The sequence below is a fragment of the Hipposideros armiger genome, unplaced genomic scaffold, assembly GCF_001890085.2.
Source record: "Hipposideros armiger isolate ML-2016 unplaced genomic scaffold, ASM189008v1 scaffold_152, whole genome shotgun sequence".
NCBI lineage: Eukaryota > Metazoa > Chordata > Mammalia > Chiroptera > Hipposideridae > Hipposideros > Hipposideros armiger.
The window spans coordinates 2753622-2777055 of record NW_017731502.1 but is presented as its reverse complement, the minus strand read 5'-3'; the positions used below and the strand labels follow the sequence as shown (position 1 = coordinate 2777055).

General features: G+C 45.8%; 1 protein-coding gene across 1 annotated transcript in view; it reads left to right on the top strand.

The window, feature by feature from the left end:
* LMCD1 (LIM and cysteine rich domains 1) overlaps window positions 1–16177 on the top strand; it is a 57576-nt gene extending 41399 nt beyond the window's left edge. Inside the window, exons 5-6 of the mRNA XM_019651144.1 lie at window positions 13140–13355; window positions 15509–16177. Of these exons, the coding sequence (XP_019506689.1) occupies window positions 13140–13355; window positions 15509–15667 (375 nt within the window). The 3' untranslated portion in view covers window positions 15668–16177. The remainder of the gene's footprint in view (window positions 1–13139; window positions 13356–15508) is intronic.
* Window positions 16178–23434: the final 7257 nt, after the last annotated feature.

The following is a 23434-nucleotide window of genomic DNA, read 5'->3' as shown; positions in this document are numbered from 1 at the left end:
GAGGGGAAGACCTGTGCTACCCTAAAGAAATGAGCATAGGTAAAAAAAAAAAAGCCCTAAGTTCCAGAGAGCATGGCATAGTCAGACGATGCGGTGAAGTCCCATGGAACTGAAAGCATGGTGAGCCGAAGGGAGGCTGGACACGAGGCTGGCAAAGTCAGCCATCCAAGAGTCAGGTCATCCATCCATTTATCACTCAAGTATTGATCAACCTGCACTGTCTGCCAAGCCCAGGAAATCAAACAAGCAGAGGACATTGTCCCCACGTTGGAGAAGGCCGTGGACTTCGGGCTTCGCTCTGAGGGCCATGGGAGCTATGGCAGGCTTTCTGTGGGAAGTATCATGGGATCTGAGCCATGCTTCCGAAAGTTCCCTCTAGTAGGACTATGGATGATATGCGGTGGGGGGTGAGCCACTGTTTCAGAAAACGCAAAGGAGGGGCCAGGGTCTGAGCAGTGTAAGCCTCAGAGACGGGTTTATCTAAACTGTCCCCACGAGATGAAAGCACTAGCTTGAGACTGGTGCCACATGGGACCCGTGTTTGCTGCGTTTCATGGCCCCATCAGCCAAGTGGGCTCATGCTTTTATTTGACATTGGGAGACAGAGGTCGCAATACAGGAGGACTTCAAGAAAATTACCTGCCTTGCTGGGAACAGGCTGAGCCAGACATCCCAGAGGAATGCCAGCCCAAACAATGCTGTCACTACATCCAGAGAGGGCTAGCCTCTTTCTTCCCTGCGGTGACTCAGACTTGTCCCAAACTCGCATCCTGCATCTCCAACCCCCATTTGGGATCTTGCCATCCAGTGAATTAGGGCCTCACCCTTGTTTGTCTGAAAACTCTAAGACCAAAGAACACAACTTATTTTCTCTACCACAGATTTGGCAATGATGTTGAAAAGACCCATTTCTCAGGAAGAATACATGTCCCAGGGACTTTTAACAAAATTAGATCCAGTGACCATGTTTTATAAACTAGTCTCCTCCCCAGCCCTGCCTTCTCTCCACCCTCAAATAGCTGTCTGTCCTTAAAGCATAAAGACGGTGTAAATCTAAGTTGGAAAGCCACTTCTTTAAGTCGTTGTGACATTTTCCAGTTGCCGTTCCCAAGAGAGAGATGCCGATCTGAGAACGTATTTTACCCTTGACCCAGACCCACGTCTTGTTCGGTGTGGAAGGAGGGCAAAGGTGGCAAACGCAGGGCAAAAATGAGATCCCACCTCCCTGCCTACAGTCAATTTCAGGAAAGAGTGCTGGCACTTAGGAAGCTTTTAAATAAAACCAAACAGTCAGTGGCAAATTCCACAGTCAGAAAATAAGGTGAGGACTCCAGAGGACACCAGTATTGATTGGCCTGGGGCTGGCTGGGGAAGACCGCCTTCTCCTGCCTTACCTGAACCCCAGTCTAAATTCAGTAATTATGTACTTCGTGGCTTCGTGTCTGTCACCCCCTCTAGATGCCGAGGTACTGTCCTATGCATCTTTACATCTGCAGCAGGTGCCTTCGGTAGAGCTAGTAGGTGCTCAATAAATATGCAATCCATGAATGAATAAATGAATGTTTGAACAAATTGATCCCGGAAAGATGGGGCCAATTTGGATGGCCGTTTTGCCTAGGAGGGATGATAAGATCTCCAGGTCACATTTATTCAGCACCTGCTCTGTGCCAAATAGTGTGTTCACCCTTTCAGGGTCTTTTTTTTTTAATTCACACAGTTGCCTGGTGGGGCGAATTCCACGAACCCCATTTGGCAGATGAGGAATCAGAGATTCATAGGTGCTAGGTAACTTTTCTGAGGCCCCACAGTTTCTAAGCAGAAAAACGTGGATCCAGTACTTTTCAGAGTTACAAAACCCTGCTTATTGTCTGTTTCAGGATGCTCGTATTTAATTCCCTCTTTGTCTCCTTGGAGCCAGGGAGCAAATCCTATAAAGGTAACTGGATAGCCTGCCACGCTACAGACCATGTGTCCCCAGCAACCCCGCTGTCAGGGGCAGACACGGGCTGTACTCCCTGCACTGCTCAGCTGTACCCCAGGGAGTGGGCATGGGTGCTGGCCCTCCTGGGCACTGGATTCTTCTTGCTTCTCCTACAAGAGCAGTGTAGGGCAGTTACCAGAGCCAAGAGTCAGTGTAAACTCTGAGTTTTGCTCCCCTGATGAGGGCAATGGACTTTGCTAGAAGTGGTTAGGGCATTCAACTTAAGAACCCAGGTATGGGAAGGAAATTGTAGGACTCCCCACAACACCCCAAATCCAAACAGAGATTGATGAACGCAACGGAGGCAGAAAGAAGGACAGGTAAAGCTGTTATACTGGAACTATATTGGTAACACCCTCTATATTAGGATTTATCACTCTGCTAGTGATCATTATTATTGTTAACAGCTCCAATGTAATGGGTGTTGCTGTGGACCAAGGGCCAAGCACTGCAGTATCTGATTTCAAGCTCCTAACCACCCAGAGGCATGAAAAAAGTCTGTGGGATCTGAACCAACCTCTGTCAGACCTCTGGTCTATTGTCTCTGTTTCCCAAATCTTATTCCTCACAAAGCTAATGGACACGATGCCATAAAACTGTCGTGTGGCCATGTAAGTTTGGGAGACATTAGAGTGAACAAAACTAAACGGGTTTCTTTACGGCAGGGCTTCTCAGAGCTTTTAGTAGGCTACAGCAGTGGTTCTCTAATGGGTACCCAGCTTGATGCTGACGATGGTCTGGGGGCCACACTTTGAGCACCACCGGTAAAGGGTGTTAAAAATTACCTTACATATTAGCTCAGCAAAAATTATGTCACCAATTTGGTCTATGGCGAGGGTCCAGGAGATGATAACCCAGGCATTTTCTAGATTTATTTGGCCTCCTGGCTTAGGGAATCTGCCTTTGAGAACACTGCTCAGCACTCTCACATTCTCTGAATTCTGGAAACACAGGCACAGAGTCTAACACATTGCTTTAAACCCAACCCCAGCCACCTGTGTCCTTGACACGCAGCATTCCGAGACCATGCCTCTATGCTGTGTACAGCCTGCACTGGAGGGCAGCTCTCCTGTGAGCTCACTTGGCTCCACCATGCAGCCTGTTGCAGTCATGTCCTTCTCCAGAGACCTTGGGAGGGGCTCAGACTGGGGCAAGCAGGGTCAGGCTGCCGAGCCCTCCACCAAACTGTCCTCAGAGGAAAGTGTTATCCAGACCAGAGGAAGATTATTGCCAAAAGCCTTTTCCAACTCGCCTGTGTGGAATTCCCACCCACAGGCTGAGTTCTCAGAGAAGCTAGATAACAGCCAGCCAGCCGGTTTGCGGGCGGCGGTGGGGGGTTGGGAACAGTGCCGTCTCAACATGACCCATCCTAGTGGCCAGGGCTGTCTAGTTATGCGGATCTGAGCATAGTTAGCCGATCCGCACCCTGCCCCCAGCTTTCAGCTTCCAGGCCTTTAGACAGGCCCCCTTGACAGGACAGGGAGACCTAAAATTAGCTGTGGCACACCTGAGAATGAACCCAAGAGCTGTGGCTGCCACGCCGACTGCCCACATCGACTTCCAGTCCTCTGAAAGTGTTATTAGTACATGAAGGTTAGGAGAGGCAGGACACCATGAATAATACCTTCAGCATAATCCCTCTTCATGAGGAAACACCATGGCAGAAAAATTCCAGATACGAAGTCATTTCTTGTCCCTCCCAAAGCATGTCCTTTAAATCAGTGAGGCCAATGAAAAGCCCAAAATATTTAGCCTCCCTTTCTTGCCCTCACTTGTCCCACTGTGTGTGCGTGGAGGGGAGGGAACTGTTCCTGTACAGCAGGCCCACTCAGCTCTTTGAATCCCACTAACAACCAGCAAGAGAGGGTGGGGTTGTTATGCCCATTTCACAGATGTGGAGCCTGAGGCACGGGGGGGGGGGGTTAACTTGCTGATGAGGTGGCACTGGGATTCCATCCCAGGTCCTTCTGTGTCATAGTCCTGTGGAATCTAAGCAGTCCTGGGCGGGACCCAGCAGGGTGGGTACAACAGCGCAAGGGGGTGTGTATTTAGGTTTGCTAGGGTGAATGGCAGTGTTTGGAGTAACTCACAGCCCAGCACAGTGGAGACTTTGGGGGGGGGGGCTCGTCTTAGTGCCAAGAACAACTGAAGGATTTGCCTGCCCCACCCCAGTCCCATCCACTATGGGTCCTGGGGGCTTCGAAGGTTTCTGTGGCAAAGGAACTGCCAACTCCAGCAACCTGGACTCTTTCACACGAGAGTGATGGAGCCCCAGACCCACCTTCCAGGCCCTCCGCTCCCCACCTTTTCCACCTGGATGGAACCCTGGGGCAATGCCCTTAGTGCTCTGATTGTTAATGTCTCCACCAAACCACCTCCCTGCGTTCAGAGAGCTTACTGGATATTCTCTCAGAAGCTAAGTATACAGATTTCCTGGCCATGGTCATTTTGCCCAGGCATTTCCGCCCTTCCCTACACCCCAAACTTGTAACTGAAGAAAGGAGAAAGAATGCCAGAACATATCATTTAATGGAATCTCCACGCTTTAGTATTGATCATTCCTGCCGGGACCCCCCACCCCCCAGCCCAACCCCTTCCCCCCACCATTCCCTTTTTCAGGTCAAGTGATGGCACCAAAGAGAGTGACTAGGAGAAGGAGAATAGATCAACAGAAGTAATGACATTCCTTGAGTCTTAAAGATTTGTTAATCTGGTCCCAAATTACCATGTGCCCCGCTCCCCCGTCGCCCCATAAGAATGCACGGAGGAGGGACTGGAGACCAGGGTCCCCACCCTCCCACTGAGATCTGCCTCTCAGATGGAAACTTACAGCAGCTGGCGGCTCAGCCCTGCTCCAGCCCCAACAAGAGACATATTTGTGGGCAAGGGACTTCCAAACCTTTGTCCAAGCAGATGTTTGGCTTGTGGGCTCGGCAGGCTGGCTTTCCTGCCCGCCCTTCCCTGGGAATTTGAAACCCCAGCCCCACACCCACGCCCTGTGCCCGGCTAAGCTGGAGGACAGGAGGTAAGAGGCTCAGAGAAGCAGCCCCGAAAAACCACCCCAGTTACCAGGCTTCTCTGCATCTGCCTCCCTCCTTCTTTACGGTGGAAATATTTTAATAACATTAAAGGAGATTTTTTTCCACAGAAAATTCCCTTTATCCCACTTTTTACACTATAAATACTTTTCCACGTTGCCACATAGGCCTCACAAGCATCTTTCTTTCTTTTTTTTTTCTGGCTGAAGTAGACTGCATAATATTCCATTGACTAAAACAGGGATTGGCAAGCTTTTACTGTAAAAGGAAGACAGTGAATACTTTCGGCTTTGCAGCCATGCGCTCTCAGTCACAGCTACTCACCTCTGTCCTTGTGGCTCTAACGCAGCCGCAGACAGTGTCTAAACAGATGACCATGGCTCCGTTCCAATAAACTTTATTTGCAGACACAGGCAGTGGGCTGGATTTAGCCCATGGATGTAGTTTGCTGACCCCCCGAGCTAGAAGAACCATAAGAAATAGTTTTAGCTTTTTATGAATTACTTGGGTTTTATTAAATTTTATTTTGCTATTATAGGTTAATGGATGATGGGGATGATGATGGGGATGATGATGTCATCTGCCATTCACTGACCACCTCGGTTGTGCCAGGTTCTAGCCAGTGGCTTCACATTGTCATTTTATTTAATTCTAAGATTTATATTCTAAGGTACGAGGTCTGACAATTATGTTTGCGAACTTATTGCCACGATGTTGCTAATCTTTTCTGATATCAGAGAGATTACTCATTAGGAATTTGTACCAACTGGACAAACAGTTAACCAGGTTTACTATTTGGAAGTGCTGAAAAGGCCGCATGAAAAAGGTAGACAACCTGAACTTTTCGCCAACAATTCATGGCTCTTGCATCACGACAATGCACCAGCTCACACGGCACTGTCTATGAGAGAGCTTTTAGCCAGTAAACAAATATATTGGAGCGCCTTCCTGACTCACCTGATCTGGTCCCCGATGACTTCTTGCTTTACCCGAAGATAAAGGAAATATTGAAAGGAAGACATTTTGATGACATTCGGGACAACAAGAGTAATCCAATGGCAGCTCTGATGGCCATTCCAAAAAAAGAGTTCCAAAATTGCTTTGAAGGGTGGACTAGGTGCTGGCGTTGGTGCATAGCTTCCCAAGGGGAGTACTTCGAAGGTGACCATAATGATATTTAGCAATGAGGTATGTAGCACTTTTTCTAGAATGAGTTTGCGAATTTAATTGTCAGACCTCATATATTACCCCCCCCCCACCTTTTTAAAGGCTAGGACGTGAAGAGAAGGCTTTAGCAAAGTTAGACAGTGTTTTCAAACTTCAGGTCACAACCTTTCAGTGGATAGTAAATCCTTTTAGTGAATTACAATGAGAATTTCTTTTTATTTTAAAAAAAAAACCAAAACAGTGCTTTAAGGGTAGTAAATATTTTTCTGGAACTCTTTTGTCTCAGGGGTATGTGTGTATGTGTACATGTGTCTGTGTGCTAGGTCAGGCCATAAAATGAATTTCCTGGTCTGAGCCACAAACAAAACAAAAAAAAATGGAGAAAACAGAGTTAAGGAAATTGTCTAGTCATCTAGCTGGTGAATGATTAAGCCAGAACTGGACTCAGGCCTGCCTCGCCTCAAGCCCCACGAAGACTCCAAATAATAGACGTTCCCATTGCCAAAGCCCCGTGCTAGAGGCACCGGGTGAGACCGTTGCCCAGCAATGACCAAATGTAAGGATTTTCCTTACTCAGCAGCCTCCTGTTCCAGAAAGTCAGTCATTGGCCACATACTACACAGAGCTGGATTCGAGAACACCCCAGATTGACGTTCTCGCTCACAAGTGTAGCACTTATGAAAACTTCCTTTCTCCACCTTCCCCCTTCACCAGATACCCAGTGAGACTGATTCAGTTAGAAATGCCTAACATTTTACCTCGCATGACTGAGAGCCCCATATTGGATAGCTTGCCCCAAGAAGAACCACGAGGCGAAGTGGTTGGCCAACAGTGCCCTCCACATGTAAAGCATTTCCCACGAGCCAGAGCCTGCCACATGGTTCAGATGGGGAAACTGAGGCACAGAGAAGTGGGTGACTTGTCTGACCAGTGACGAGGCCACGGTCTAGCCCTCCTTCCAAAGGCCGTGGCCCTAACCATTGGCCACACTGCCCATCCTGCACCATCGGGAGCCTCAGGGAGATGACAGTGTGGGGGAACAGGACTCAAGAGGCTAAGGATACCAGAAATGACACTGGGCCAGAAAAGAAAAGAAAAAAAAAAAAAAAAGAAGAACTCTGGAATACATAGGCTGCAAAAGCAAAGATGGTGAATAATCACCATAAGAGGGAATGAAGAGTTGCTGTTTATAAATAAATTGAGTATTTGTATTGGAAAGAACCCAGCGCCTTAATTCAAGGCCCTTGTGTTAATATTTACTGTATTGTAATAGTGAGATTTTCACAAGGCACTCTGGGTTTAGACTGGGTAGGCCTTTGGATAAGAGCCTTCCAGAAGAGACAACAGGATTGGGACAGAACTTCTGGCAACCCTGAAGGAGAGATTATTGCTGCTTTAGAGGGTTCTCCATATCTGCTGATCCCTCTCTGAAGGCCAACACGGCTCAGTCCTTCGAGACAGCTCTTTGGCTGTGTAACCCTTGGCCACTGTCCTTAATTTGCTGTTGCCTAAAACACTCTGTGTCTTGATGACTTCCATTTCAGAAGTCTTTTATAATTCCACATACCCACATTGGATCTTCCAGTTACCTAATGCTGTTTATCCAACCACTCCAAGAGGTAGAGGCTTAAAACAGTGACATCTGTTTTGCTCACAAATCAGCAATTTGGGCAGGGCTCCATGGGGATATCTTATCTCTGTTCACGTGGCATCATTTGGAGCAGCTCGCAGGCTGGGGGCTGGATCCTTCTGAGGCTCCTTCACTCACATGCCTGGGCTTATTGCTAGGAAGACACAAACGGCCTGGGCTGGACCAGCACGAGCTTCTGTGCATTTTCTCTGCTTGGCTGTCCTAGCATAGAGGCCTCAGGACTTCCTGCCTGCCTGCCCAGGGCCAGGGTGCATGTACTGAGAGAAGGAGCACAGTGGAAGCTGTGTTGTCTTTTATGACCTTCCTCAGGGACCTATAGCATCCCTTCTATTCCATAGAAGCAAGTCGTTAAGATGGGATCACATTCAAAGGAAAGCACTTAGATACCCCACTGATTGGAGGAAGATCCAAAAATTTGCAACATCATTTCCACACACTGAGGGAACTCCAACCCTGCAGGTTCTTAGCATCATTTAGATAGCTGAATCTAAAACGTTCCTCAGCTTTCTCAAAGCAAGTGTTTGTATAGAATATAAAGGCCCAAAGTACAGAATTTCCAAACTCTTTCATTTAGAACCTTTTCATTAAGACTCCCTCACCATTTGAATGGGGAAAGGGCCAGACTTCAGCGGCACAGAGAGAAGCTTCACATTTGTTCTACCTATGACAGGTCTTTGCCTCACCTCCTCCCCCCAGGGCGAAATAGTCTACAAACTACGTTATAGGGCAAATGTTGGAAAGATTCTCATAAGCAAGTTCTGAATTTAGATAGTTGTGAGTATGAATAAGAACCAACTGCTGTGCTAATGATAAATGTTCTTCTCTATGCCTTTTAACATAGTCCCAAAGGTCTGCTTAACCACACCGTCTCCTTCACAGGCGAAGGAGCCCAAGAATGACCACATTGGGCTTTCTTTTAAATAGTCTAGAATTTAAGCATCCCAGAAATTCCAATTGGCTTTTGCTGTAACCAAATCAAATTGGTGATATCATTTTTGCTGAGCTTGTATATAAGGTCATTGTTAAACACTCTATGACAGTGGTTCTCAAAGTGTGCTCTCCTGACCCTACCAGTACGTATCCCTTGGGAACCTGCAAATTCCTGTGCCCCATCCCAGACCTACTGAACCAGACGCTCTGAGGGTAGGGCCCAGCAGTCTGTTTCAGGGGATGCTGGGGCAGAATCAACTCTGTGAATCACTGTCTTAGAGGAAGTGGAATTGGAAAGGGAGAGGAGTAGGCCTGCCAAGCCAGGCACTGATTGTAGCTGGGGCTGAGGTAGTGACAGACAATGAAACTCGCACAACTCACTGCCAACCTACCCAGGTCCCAGCGTGACAGAAAGGAACCCCAGGCCTCCAAACCAAATGCAGATCCTGCCTTTAACATGTCTTTGTCACCTGGGGAAAGTTGTTGAACTCCTGAGTCTCAAGTTTCTCATCTATAAGGAGGGCTGGGGTAGAGAATACCAGGAGGTTTTAGCTAATGTTATTGAGCCCTTATAAAGGCCATTAACTCTATTATCTCATTTAATCCATGCAACAACCCTATGATGTTGTCAGTATTATTATTAGTATGCCCATTTGACAGGGGGAAAAAATCTAAAGCACAGAGAGGTTGGGTAACTTACCTAAGGTCACACAGCTAGCCCCGCTCTCAATCATCCACTGCAATTTTGAAATTGTAAACCTCAGTACCAAGGATTGTAGGAGAATAAGTTTGTGCAGAGAAAAGCCGGGCCAGGGTCATAGGACCCAAACAGGCTAGGGATTTTGACACCTGGTTGCCAGCCTGCCCCTGGTGGCTGAGAGGCCACGGGGCTGACAGAGCCAGCACACTTTCAGATCTATCATTCTTTGAGAGGACAGGGAAAGGGGCACAGAAAATGGGTTGGAGGCAAGAAGAGGAAATGAGTTTCTGATACATGTTGACAGGGCTCATTACCCAGACATCTTGTTTTCATAAAATGGCAGCAACACTGTTTACTTAAAAGGGTTGGCTACTGGTAGTAACAGGCCCAGAGCCAGGAATTCTGGGGAAACAATGAGGGGAGAGACACGCCTCAGCGAGGCCCTTGACAAAGGACTTGCAGAGAGCTGAGACATTGAGGCCAAGCGCTGTGAGCACGAATCTCTTCCATCCTCCACGCAGCCGCCAGAATTAACTTCCTACAATGCAAACCAGGACACCGCACTCTTCACCTTAAGAACCAGTAATGGCTCCCCATTACTTCCAGAAGGAAACCCTAACCTCTAACCTGGATTCAAAGCCACCCATGATCACTTCCAAACTGCCTTTCTGACCTCACATCCCCCTGTATCCTCCCATGGGTCGAGGGGGCCTACCGCCAGACACACCCAGACACATTTCTACCCCTCTCCCTTTCCTACTTGCATGTTAAGCAAACATCTGGAAATGTGGAGTTGGGAGCCCCACTGATGTATCATGGTGATAACTGACCAGGTGTGGTGGATTGACAGTAAGTCCCTCTGTGTGGGAGGAAAAGGACTGGACGTTTCATTCCATGAAATTTGGAAAGCCAGACAGACAGAAAACTCGCTTGGTTCTCAAACAGCCCTTGCCAAATAGTTTACACGAACCAGGTATGCGGAAGAGATGGGGGGGGCGGGGGGGGGGGGAAATGCTGACTCATCACTTATTTTTTGGTTCAAACCCTTTAATGAGTTCCAGGGACTCAGTCATGTGCAGAGAGGCATGGGACTTTTGCCATTTATTCTTGTGGGCATAATTGAAACCACGAATCTACCATGTTCTAAGGAACATCATCAGGCAGTTAGGTTCAATTAAGCAAACACATTCTTTCTTTAGACATTCATTCAACAGCCACTATGCTTAGGGACTACTATCAGTATGTGGACATTCTTTGTCACTTGGTTTTCTTTCCCCAGTTTTCACCATCTTAATTTTTATTTCCTCTTCATATATAGGAGTATATTAAGTACGTAATTAAAGTATTTCAATTAAGTCCACTACGTGTTTAGGCTCTTAACATATGCCTACTCATCTTTACATGGCAAAACAATAACTGTTTTGATTTGTGCTGACACATAATTGGTAATTGGTGCTTTAAGATGGAGTTCTCATCTAAAGCCAGGTAGCAAATATTTCAGGGGTGTGGGCCAAGAGCCAAAATGAATGATATCATATTGGTACTTTATGTAACAAGAGAGAAAACAAATTTTCACAACTTTGTTATTTTTATTTTGTCTTTTATTTATTTTTAAATTTCTTATTATTTTTTATTGTATTCAAAATAGAGGAGACCCTTGAATAATAAGGATTTAAACTGCATGGGTCCCCTGCAGTTTAAACCCATGTTGTTCAAGGGTCAATTGTATAACAATATCATTAAGCACAAGTTTTTGTGATACAGGTTGTGTTAGTCAGTTTGGGCTGCCAGAACTGGGAACTGAGAATACCATAGACTGGTTGGCTTAAGCAACAGAAATTTATTTTTTCACAGTTCTGGAGGCTGGAAGCCAAGATCAAGGTGCTGGCAGGGTTGGTTTTCGGTGAGGCCCCTATTCCTGTATTTCAGATGGCCACCCTTTCCCTGTGTCCTCACATGGTCTTTCCTCTATGTACACGCAGGGAGAGAGAGAGAGAGAGAAAGAAAATTGCTTGATCTCTGGTCTCTCTTCTTATAAAGACGCCAGTTCTGTCTGATTAGGGCCCCGCCTTTACCACCTCATTTAACTTTAGTTACCTCCTCAAAGGCCCTATCTCTAAATACAGTCACATTATGGTTAGGGCCTCAACATATGAATTTGGGGGAGTCACAATTTAATGTATAACACAGGTTTGCTAATGAGCAAAATGGAATTATTTTTTGGGAGAAAACATTTCACTGAATTGGAATTCAAATGTAAAGGCCATTCTCAGCTGGTGGGCCCTATAAGAACAGGCCGTGGCTGGGTTCGGCCACAGCCATAGTTTGCCAACGCCTGATTGAAAGGCCACATGGTCTAGTAGAATGAAACTTTGCTTTGGGGTCAGCCTCAGCCACTGTTTAAATCCCAGCTGTGCCTCCCATCAGCTGTACATTACTGAGCAGTCTCTGAATCTCTCTGAACCTCACTTTTGCCATATCTTGGGGGAAATAATGATTTCCCTAAAAGGGAGATAACGAGAAGGGGAAGTAACTCTCTAAGGTTTTAGTCAGGGGTATTAGAAATGCGTGCAAGATCCTGAGCAGAGTGCTAGGTGTCGACCTGCCCTAAGGAAATGATAGCTACCGCTATCATCATCATCATCATCATCATCATGTTTTGAGTGTAGGAGATTATGCCAAAATGACTCAAAAGATTTTATGGACTGAGCATGTACTCTGAGTAGGATGTGATGAGGATGACAATTTAACTCCTTGTGGTTTTCCTCCCAGTTTAATCATGATAATAACATCATATAAATCCCATTTGAGGGATATTCTACAAAATATCTGAGCACTACTCCTCCAAACTGTCAGTCATCAAAAACAAGGAAAGTCTGAGAAACTGTCACAGCCAAGATGAGCCTAAGGACACATGACAACTAAATGTAATGTGGTTTCCTGGATGGAATCCTGGAACAATAAACGGACATTAGGTAAAATCTAAGAACATCTGAATAAAGTGTGGACTTTAATGAATAATAACATATCTATATTTTTAATTGTGACAAATATACCATATTAAGAACAGAGAAAACTGGGTATGGGATACATGAGAACTCTACTATCTTCTCAATTTTTGTGTTCTAGACTTTAAAATTTTTGGAAAATAATCATACATGGGTAAAAATCCATTCAAAATACAAGGTGGACCAACAGGTTTTTATGTAACAAGGATAAAAGGTTGATTGATATGGTTTCAAATTCCGCATTAACTTTTGAGAAACTACCACTTGAATTTTTATACAGAATCAAACAAAACTATAATTATCAGGGAAGTCTATTAAAATACTCCTCCTTTCCTTTTCCAACTTCACATCAGTGCAAGGCCAGATTGTCTTCATAGATTTCAAAGAAAACAACATAATGCAAAAGATGAAAAGCAAAAGCAGTTACAAGAACCCAGCAGTCCTCTATTGAGCCAGTCATTAAAGTGATTTTGCAAAAATGTAAAACAATGCCACTCTTCCATTATTATCCCGCTTTGTAGATGAGAAAACTGAGAAACAGAGAGGTATAGTAACTTGCTCAAGGTCACCCAGAAAGTAAAGAGACTGGAGTCAAAACTGAAACCTGTGTCACCACACTCTCCTGACTACCTTGTATCTTTGGGGTCCTCCTCCACCCTTCCAGGTCTGTGAGCTGTGCAAGGGAGTGGCCCCCGCCGATAGCCCCGTGGTCTACTCAGACAGGGCAGGCTACAACAAACAGTGGCATCCTACCTGCTTTGTGTGCGTCAAGTGCTCTGAGCCGCTGGTGGACCTCATCTACTTCTGGAAGGACGGTGCGCCCTGGTGTGGCCGCCATTACTGTGAGAGTGTCCGGCCCCGGTGCTCCGGCTGTGATGAGGTAAGAGCCGGTGGCAGGATGGTGGGATGGTACCCCATCTACTGTGGGAGAGGACTCAAAGGCCAAGGGGAGTGAGGCTTCATCGATGATGGGATCCACAGATGGGAAAACTGAGACTCTGGTCTCCCGCCATGCTCTCCGCCTCTGTTTGCTCCTCTGCAAAATGAGGCTGATAGTTGCCACCCATAAGGTTGTTGGGGGGTCATGCACAGAATGCCTTGGCCCTTAGTAAGTGCTCAGAAGAGCATCAGGGGGTAGGGTTTGCACCAGGAGGCAGGTTGCCTATGTTGAAATCTGACTCTGCGTCTATTAGCCGTGTGGTTACCTAACTCCTGTGACTCAGTCTTATTACTTATAAAATGGAAAGGATAACAGTGCCTATCCCATGGGGCTTCTAGGCAGATAAATGAGATACTACATGAAAATGCTTGGCATGGGCCTGACCAGGTGACTACTGTATGGGAGCTGCTGTTAGTCTTAGGATATAACATACATGATAATTATACAACATTAACGTAACACGATGCAATGCAGTAGCTAGACGTGCTATAAAGGGGTTCAACTCTCCAATATGGGTTAAGACTAGAGGAATTCTAAGGTATCTTAATAATAACAATAATAATTAAATGATAATAACTACCATCTGCATGCATTTGGTGACAGGAAACTCACTACCTTCAAACTCACTATCTTCACCTTCACCTTCACACATGAAGGCCTTCTTCACTTTAAGCCAATATCTGCCTCCTACTACTTCCCACCACTGGTCTCCATGAGAAGTTAAGGCCTCTCGCCTAATAACCCTGTCATCAGTGATATTAAAAAGGAAAAGGCCAGGGCCGACCGAGTGGCTAAGCTGGTTAAGAGTTGGCTTGGGAGCGCCAGCTCTGAGCAGCAGGGCTGCGGTTCGGATCCCACACTGAGGGCCAGTGACGCTCGCCCTCTACAGCTAAGATGATAAACAACAGCTCCACCTGGAGCTGGGCTGCTGTGAGTCGCCGGCGATGGCGTAGGCTGCAGTGGGGCTGCAGTGGGCTGCCGTGAGCTACGTGAGTTGGCTGGCAGCCGGCGTGAGCTACCGGGAGCCGCTGTGAGCAGCCGACCAATGACTGGGGACCGATTGCCTCACCCAGGAAGAGCGCAATGATCATACCAACATGGGCCAGTGAAGCGACATCCTCCACAACTAGACTGAAGAACAAAACAGCAATTTGTCTACCTGTCTGTTCCCCTTCCCTGATTCCCCAACGCTATTACCCTCCCCCCCAATTCCCCAATAAAATCTTTAAAAAAGGAAAAGGCCAGTCAGCAGGCCTGGCCCACAACCTCATTTTTGTGAGGACACCAGTACACTCACTGTAACGACACTCCATCCTTCATTAAGGGCTTACAAATGGGCCAGTAATTTGCTACACACTTTATATGTGATGTGCCGTTTGTATCTCCCAGCAATCCTTTATGGAGAACCATTATCTCCATTTTACATGTGAGAAAAGCGCAGCTCAGCGAGGTCAATGATATCCACCCCTTTACCACACACTTCATGTGTAGCAGCTCATAAAACCCTATGGGATAGATAGTATTTATATCCCCATTCTACAGATGTGGAAACTGAGACACAGGGCGATGAAGCAATTTGCCCTTAGTCATGAAGCTGTTTAATATTTAACTGAAACCTCATCCCTGGTTCCTGTTCAACCCCAAAAATCCAAAGGTGCAGTTAACCAGTATGCTATTCTTCTCTTTCTGAGCCTCGGGGCTTTCTCACCATATATAGTCCAAAGTGTCATTTTATTCCAAGCCTGAGTGACCCTGTGTGCTCTTGCTCTTGAAGGCTGGCCATTGGTAACTTAGCTATCATTAAGCCATCCTCACTGGGGTATGTAATCCCGTCTCAGGAGACAACTGGACTTTGCATTTAACCCAAAGAGTATCCCAGAGGCTAGTTAATGAAACCTGCTGATGGTGGAGGACTTTATTTTCCATCCAAGAAGCTAAGATGCGACCATGACCTTCACCAAGATGTCACATTTCTCCACTGAGGTATTTAAAGGCCTAAACAAGACTAGGGTAGGATGAACCACCATCCCAATACACAACTTGCCCCCAGTACACTGTGTCTCCAGGCTCATTTCCTCTGCTCTCCTCCCCAGATAATATTCTCAGAGGACTACCAGCGCGTGGAAGGCCTGGCCTGGCACCGAAAGCACTTTGTCTGCGAGGGCTGCGAGCAGCTGCTGAGTGGCCGGGCGTACATCGTCACCAAGGGTCAGCTTCTGTGCCCAACTTGTAGCAAGTCCAAACGCTCCTGAAGGGCTGCCTGGCCCATGGCCGGAATCCACGGGAGCCCACCGAGAAGGAAAGCCAGGTGTGCTGACGCCATCCTAAGGGTCTGACCCAACAGCCAGCAATCAACAAAAACCATGATTTTTTTTTTCCAGTGAGAATATATATACACATATATTCTAGGTTGGGAGGTGGTGGAGGCTTGAGGGTCAATCGTTTCAAAGACAGAAATGTTCTGAGAAGTCTTAGGATGGAGTTATTTTGTTTTTGTTGCTATTGTTCCCCAGCCACCAACTAAAGACACAATTGGCATCCTGCAAGGGATCTCTAGGAGGATTTTCCCAGAATGCAATTCTGCGTGATGAAATCCCATAGCTATAGAATGTGCGTGCTTTTTTGTGAGCATGGGAGCTCCTCCAGGATCAGGCTGGGATCCCAACGATTGTTTGTTGCCTCCTTTCAAATGGAATTTGAATTTTAAATAAAAACTTTTTTTTGGCATGATAAACATATCAATAAACATTTTATGCAGTCCACATATGCCTTTATCTAATTATTTACACCGGGAGAGTGATTTCACAGCATCCATGTAGCCTCATGACCCTGAATGCTGGTGCTGGCAGAGGCACTGTAAGAGCTGGTGTACCTGTTCATCGACTGCGTCTCACCAGATTTCTCTGGGGAGTGTAGGTCCTGGGACCATAATCCCCATCCCCAGTTTCAGGTACCCCCAGATCACTGATGGAAACATTATGTAACCTGTCATAGCGTACCAAAGAACAGACTCCTGGGAACTGATGAGCTGCTGGAAGAGCAGAGACCCGACTCAGCTGCCCTCAGAGCCCAGGCAGGTAATGAGTGAATCTCTCTGGGAGTAACACCAGGTAGAGTGTTGGGGAACAGCCAAACAGGGCCACCTAAGCTCAACCAATGGGTGGTACCACATGGGACGTGGTGACCAGTGTGGACAGACCTGAAGAAATATGGGAATTTTATGAGAAATCTCTCCTTTAAACGTCGCCAACTAAACATTGAATGAGCCAAACAGAATAGGTCTTTGGGCAAGATTTCCTGTCTTTCTATGGCCTCTCTGAGCATTTGCAGCCCCCAAATTAGCTTCCTTTCCACAATTTCTAAGAAAAGACATCTCTTTTTCTACTATGGATATAACGGCAAAAAAAGACATGAGTGCTAGAAGCCCACACTCTTGTCACCAATGGCCTTCTTTCTTTCTTAAACTTCCCATCTGTTGCCAAGTCTCTTAAATGTTACCACACAAATTTCACTATCGTCTCTTGCCTGCAATACTCTAATTCATGTGCTTTGCAAATTTGACCAAAGCTACTGCAACATCCTTCTAAGGTGCTTTTCTGCTTCCAGCCCCGCTCTACAGCCACACTCAGTTCCCCTGTCTTCTCAAAGGGAAGCTGTGGGTGTGTCATCTTCCTCACCTACCCTTCATGGCTCCCCGCCGCCTTACAAGTTAAGAACCAAGTTCTCACCCTGACATCTAAATCCTTCCAAAACTTGGTTTAGTAGTCTTTCTGGTCTTAGGACCCATTATTTTTCTAGATTTCTACTTCCCTATTTCTCCTGGACATTCAGAAACTCCCCACCCCCCATGCTTTTGCTGAGCTGGTTAGTTGAAGACCACTCCTTATGTTGAAATGCTAGCTGTTCTATAAGGTGCTTCTCAAGCATAGCCTGCTTCTCAGACCCTTCCCAGAAACACCAATGGAATATTCATTCATTCACTCATTCATTCGTTCATTCCACAGATATTCAGAGCACTACAGAGTTCCAATTCCCATGCTCAGTACAGGGGTACAGCACTCAAAGAAAAAACAGTGCCCCCTGTGGCCTGGATTTTATAGTCTGTAGGGGAGATGGGCAGATACTCCCACAGTCAGTGTAAAATTACAGCTACTGTGGATGCCAAAAAGGGAAGGTACATGTTGCCATAAAGTTGGGCCTATTAGGGGTGTCAGGAAAGTGACACTTAGAACTGATATCTAAAGTATGGGTGCACCTGAGTAGGCAAAGAGGAAAAGGACAATGGTTAAAGATGTATATGAGAATGGCATGGACCAGGCCCTGAGGCTGAAGCAGCACCAGTCTATCCAACACCTATTTACTGGTGGTAGAGATACGGTGGTGGCTATGGCCCATGCATGGGACTGAGAGAAAACTGGTGTAGCAGGAGCACAAGGAGTGATGGGGCATTAGATTAGCACTGAGACATTAGAAGCACTCTACCCTTGTGGGTGACAGAAAAGACTGGTTTGAGTTCCAGAAGCAATGGGGAGCCTTCAAAGAGTTTTAAGCAGGGGTTGGTGATGGCTAGACAGGGAGATGATCAAATACATGGTCTCTCCTCTGCTGAAACCCCAGCATGATGCCTAATTGATTCTGTCCTGATGACTTTGTCCACACCGTTGTGGGTGGGAGAGATGACCCACAACAGACCCCATTGGACACCACCCAGAGTGTGGTCCTGCCTTCCTATATCTCCTAATGACACCCCAGCCTTGCATTTGGAACACACGATTCATCCCTGACACTTCCTTTCCCATCTAATGGGTTGCTCAGTACAGTCCTTTCTCTCCCTTCATTTCTCCCTCCACCCCCGAGGTCATATTTCGCCTTGAACGTTTTCTGCCCAGACTGACAGCAGTCTCCTAGTGAGTCTCCCTGGCACGAACTCACCCTCACCCTCACAGCTCAGGTGAACTGCTCAGGAACACAGCCGAATCATGCACTCTCCTCTCAGAACTCTCAGGGGCTCGCTATTGCACACACACACAGGCTGAAGCTTCTTAGCCTTGCATTCAGGTTTCTGAATTTTCCTGGCCCCAATCCACCTTGCTCCCTGCTCCCCTTTCAGAAGCCAAATGAACAGCTTACAGGTCCCTGTATCCACCCCCCATGCCGTCCTCACCTCTGCGCCATTCCTCAGGCTGTTCCCTTCTCCTGGAGTTCCCCACACTGTGCTCAACTGCTGCCTCTTCCGTGGGGCGGCCATAGCTGAGTGGGATTCGGTGCCAGAAGTAGAAGGATGTATGCTTTAAAATGTTACAGTGTTAACTTGTACATGATTCATCCCCCTTGTCAGCAAGAAGAGCAGTCATGATTCCCATCACATCCATTCTCTATGAACACTTCCCTGGCCTCACCCTCTCCTCTGGGGTATTTTAGGCTCGCCTGTGCTGTAGCACTACCCCTGACTTACAGCGATCACTGCATTGATTCTACTGTGCTATAATTATTAGTTTGTGAAAGTCTCCCCTAAGAACTTTTTGAGAGGATAGGCTCATTATCTTTGCCTCTCCAATCCTAGTACAATGCCTAGCAACTGAATGAAAGAGCAAACTGCCTAGGGCTCTTGGATGATTCACTGCTGCTAATGGCACTGTATTCCCAAGTGACCTAAGCCAATATTAAAACTTCAGACTGAGGCAGACTCTGTTGTCCACCTACATGTTGCCATTCTCCACCCCTACTTCCATCTTCCTTGTGGGAAGAGCCCACATCCCATTCTGTAAGCTCACTTTCCCAGCCTCCCTTGCAGCTGGAGAAAGGACATGTGACCCAGTCCTGGCAAAAGGGGCTTCTCCATTGGAGAGATGCTTAGAAAAATTTTCTATCTTAATGAAAAGAGGTACTCTGGAGGAAATCGCCCTTCTTTCTTTTTCTTTTGATATAATTTTAAATTTACCCCCTCCCCCCAAAAAAAAGTTAGAAGAAGAGGACAAAGAACTTTACTTCTTGAACCATTTGAGGGTGTGGCTGGCACAATGCCTCGTTACTCCTGAATATTTTAGTGTGTAATTTTTACAAACAAGAACATTCTCCTACATCACCACAAACAACCACTAAAATCAGGAAGGAACATTTTATCAGCTAATCCTCAACTCTAATTCAAGGTTTACTAATTGCCCCAACAAGACTTTTTTATAACAAAAAGATCTGGTCCAGGATTATGCATTTCACTTAATTAGCTTGTCTCTTTAGTGTTCTTTAATTGGGAAGAGTTCCTCGTGCTTTCTTTGACATTTATGATCTTGACATTTTAGAAGATTAAAGGCTGCTTATTGAGTAGAATGTCCATCAAATTGGGTTTGTCTGGTATTCTTTCATAATTAGATTCAGGTTATGCATTTTTAGTAGGAATGCCATGGAAGTGATGCTGTTTTCTTTTCATCGTACCCTATCAGATGATACAAGATTTTCATGTGCTTCATTAGTGTTGATATTAATTTTAAACACTTATGTGAGATTTTTCCAATGTTGTTGCTTTTTTTCCCTTTGTATTTAATGAGTATTTTGCAGGAAGGTACTTTGGGACTATGTTAATACCCTGTTCCTCAAAATTCCACCCCCGGGATCTTAGTGTACATTGAGGCCTCTTGACTGAATTATTACTATGATAGTTGCCAAATATTGATTTCTCTAATTCAATCATTCCTTCAATGTTTATTAGCTAGCATTCTACCACAAGGAAAAGCTCTATCTTCTCCCTATTTTTATTTATTCATTTATTTATATCAGTTGGGAGTCTTAGATTTCTATTCTATCCACTTGTTTACCATCTATTACTATCATTATTCATTTTAGTGCTCAAATGTTCCACATTTGGCCAAAGAAAGCTCCATCAAGGTTGCTGGGTCCTTTAGACATGTCCCCAATACACTTTAAATACAATTTTACATTCCGTCGCCATAAGGCGTTCCTGGCTCATCTTGCATTTTCTTTACCCCAGCTTTGGAATCGGCCATTCCTTAAGGAGTTCCCTCTTCTTAAGCTGTGTGCTATTGAGTTCAAACTCCTGATGCCATCTTAGAACTTTGGAGAGACAAGTAAACCAAACCAATGAGCCAAGGATGATAGTGCTGAGAGTTAAACAGAGCTTAGGTCCCTCATATGTCATCGAGCCAGTGAACTCACCTCCAGGCTTCTTGTTACATGAGACAATTATTTCCTTATTCTTTATGCAGGGTGATACGTTTCCTCATTGTGTAATATATTTCCTCATCATGGAGTTTCTCATCAGTGGGGATCTTGTTAATTGTAGCCAAAAACAATGTGACTGATACCCAGATGTTTCTCATTTCAGCTTGGGTGAATTACACATTTCTGAAGCCATCATACTCCTTAGTTCATTTGGGTTTTTAATCAAGTCTGCCCCATGGGGACGCAAATCATAGTGGCATAAATACTTGACTCGCTGGGTTATCAGATTTTGGCTCCAAATGTTTGGCTTCAAATACGAGGAAGTTACACGAAAGACAAGACTGTGCATTGGCATATGTGACGGCCATTTACATGTCTCTGCCTTTGACAAGCCGAGATCAGAGATGATGATGTTGAAAGAATTGTTGAAAGAATTGCTCTTTTTTTCTCAACTGCTATTTGCATTCAGTCAGGTTCTACTAGTTTGAAACAAAATGATCTCTTGGTTTGATTCTATTCTGTGATAATAAAAACTGCCGGCATCAGCATAAAGTGTCTTTGGTCTGAGTTTGGGACAGCATGGGTTTTTGAACAGCCGAAAGGGTTTGGACTTGCAGACAGAAGAAGTAAGAGCCAGGACTCCCTTGTTACAAGTAAAGGAAGTCCGATTCAAACTAGTTTAACCCTGCTCCCCAAATTGGAGGGCATCCACGTTATAGAATTTACTTTCTAGTGAGAAAGTCCAAAAGAAGCACCCGCTTCAGGAACAACCGGTCCCAGTAGTTCAAATTGTGGAGTTAAGAATCTGCTTCCTTTCTCCATCTTTCATCTCTGTTTTCCTCAAGCAGGCTCATTCAGATTTTAGCAGACATGGCCACCACCAGCAGCTAGGGACACTTTTGCCCTTAGAGCTAGTGACCCCAATGAAAAGGAAGTGCTTCTTTTGGGGGCTTTCTGGGAATGACTTTGATTGGCCCAATGTGGGTCATGTGCCTATCTTTTGACCAATTAGTGTGCCCAGGTGGCTGGAGCACTATGATTGGCAGTACCTAGGTCATGATGCCAACCAGCCAACTTCTGATGGGGAGGAGAAAGGATTTGAAAAGACAGTCACACGCAAATCACACGAAACAGGCCGCTTTTGAAAAAGAGAGGCCCTGTGAGAGCTGGAGGTGGCAAAGAAAAGCCTTCTGGGCAAAGTGGAGCTGGCCCAGTCCCCCAAAGAGAGAGAGGGTGCCTAAAACTACAGGAGCAAAGCAGCAGTCAGAGAAATTGGACAAGAACTAACCCAAGGAATCTAGGCAACTAAGATTGTCCCAGGATTGGGGAGTGGAGGCTCCTGAGAGGCCTGCGAGGAGCTGCAACAAAGAGCGAGCATAGAAGCCAAGTCACAAAGCTCATCTTGAAGTAATTATCATGCCACTAAAAATCTCATTTGTCTTGATATTTTTTTAATTACTGGCAAGAAAAGACAAATGTTTTTAAAGGCCTAAATAAAATGGTATTCCCTAAAGGAAATGTCTAAAAAGTTTTACTGTGGCCCTTTCTGTTTAATTCTATGGAAGATGATGGGGACTTACTAAAATTGTTTTTAAGGGAAAAGTTTAATAAATGTGAAAGATGTGCTTCTACGAGTTCAAATATGGAAAGTTTTAAAATAGAAGAGTGACACAAGCTGCTAATGATCCCAATATGTTAGGTTATGCAGGCTGCTGGCACAGGTTCTGGTTTTTAATCAAATATATAAATTATGAAATATTGCTGCAAAGAATCACAAGCCTTTGCCCTACAAGGGAATGGCTTGTGCTGAGATTGACAGGAGAGCTCTGTGGAGTTCATCTTCGGCTGATAAGGGGAGAGGGGGCAGGAACAGACCAGCAGGCATCCTTGGCCACCACGCGGGACCATTTGTGCCAAAGCTGGATGGAAAGCCAAGTAGGAAGGTATTTGTCAGCGCAATACATTGCCTGTGTGGTCTCTCTCTGCAGGGGAGGTGTCTGTGATATCTTAGGCCAGGGCTTGCAAACTCTGAGTTCTGGTGCATGTTCCCACTTGAAAGGCCACCCTTCTGCCACTTGTGCTTCGAGGTTCTCAGCACCAGTGCTCTCTCTTCCAGGAAGCCCTTGCTGATTCCTCCAGATGCTCAGAGACTCAACCGATTATGTGATTAATTTGCGCCTTGACCAAATGTCAGACTCCATGGTTTGTCTTCCAAGCAATAGGCAATTCACTCACTCACTAGATCATTCTTTTATTCATTCACTCACCAGTACTTAACTCAGCACCTGCTATGCCCCAAGCATTGTGCTAGGCATTGGAAATACAATAGTGGAGAAAGGAAATATTCTTGTGCTGAAGGAGTTACAATCCATCAGAGGAGAGCAAGAAATAACAGACAATTATCTCCTCAGACCTGCCTGAGGCCCCGCAGAATTCCAGCTCACGTTCCTTCCCAAGATACCCCCAGCCTCCTAGCAAACAGGTTATTAGCATTCACGATCTTCCCACCTGGCTCACCAGACAGATCCAACACATCCGGCTGTGCAGCACCATCATGGACAGCGTGGGCTTTGGAGCCAGGGGCCTCAGTTCTAACCCTGACTCCACTGTGGTGCCTTGGATAGGCCATTTCACTTTGTTCCCAGGTTTTTCCATTATAAAATGGAGAGAGTAATAGTATTTCCCTTATAGGGTTGTTCTGAGGATTAAATGGATTTATGTATATTTAAAGAGTTGGAACAGCTCCTGGCACATAGTAAGTGTTCAATAAGTACCGGCTTTTATCATTATTGCTGCTGTTTGCATTACCAAACAGTGGACCGTGGCAGAAGATGGCTCAATTG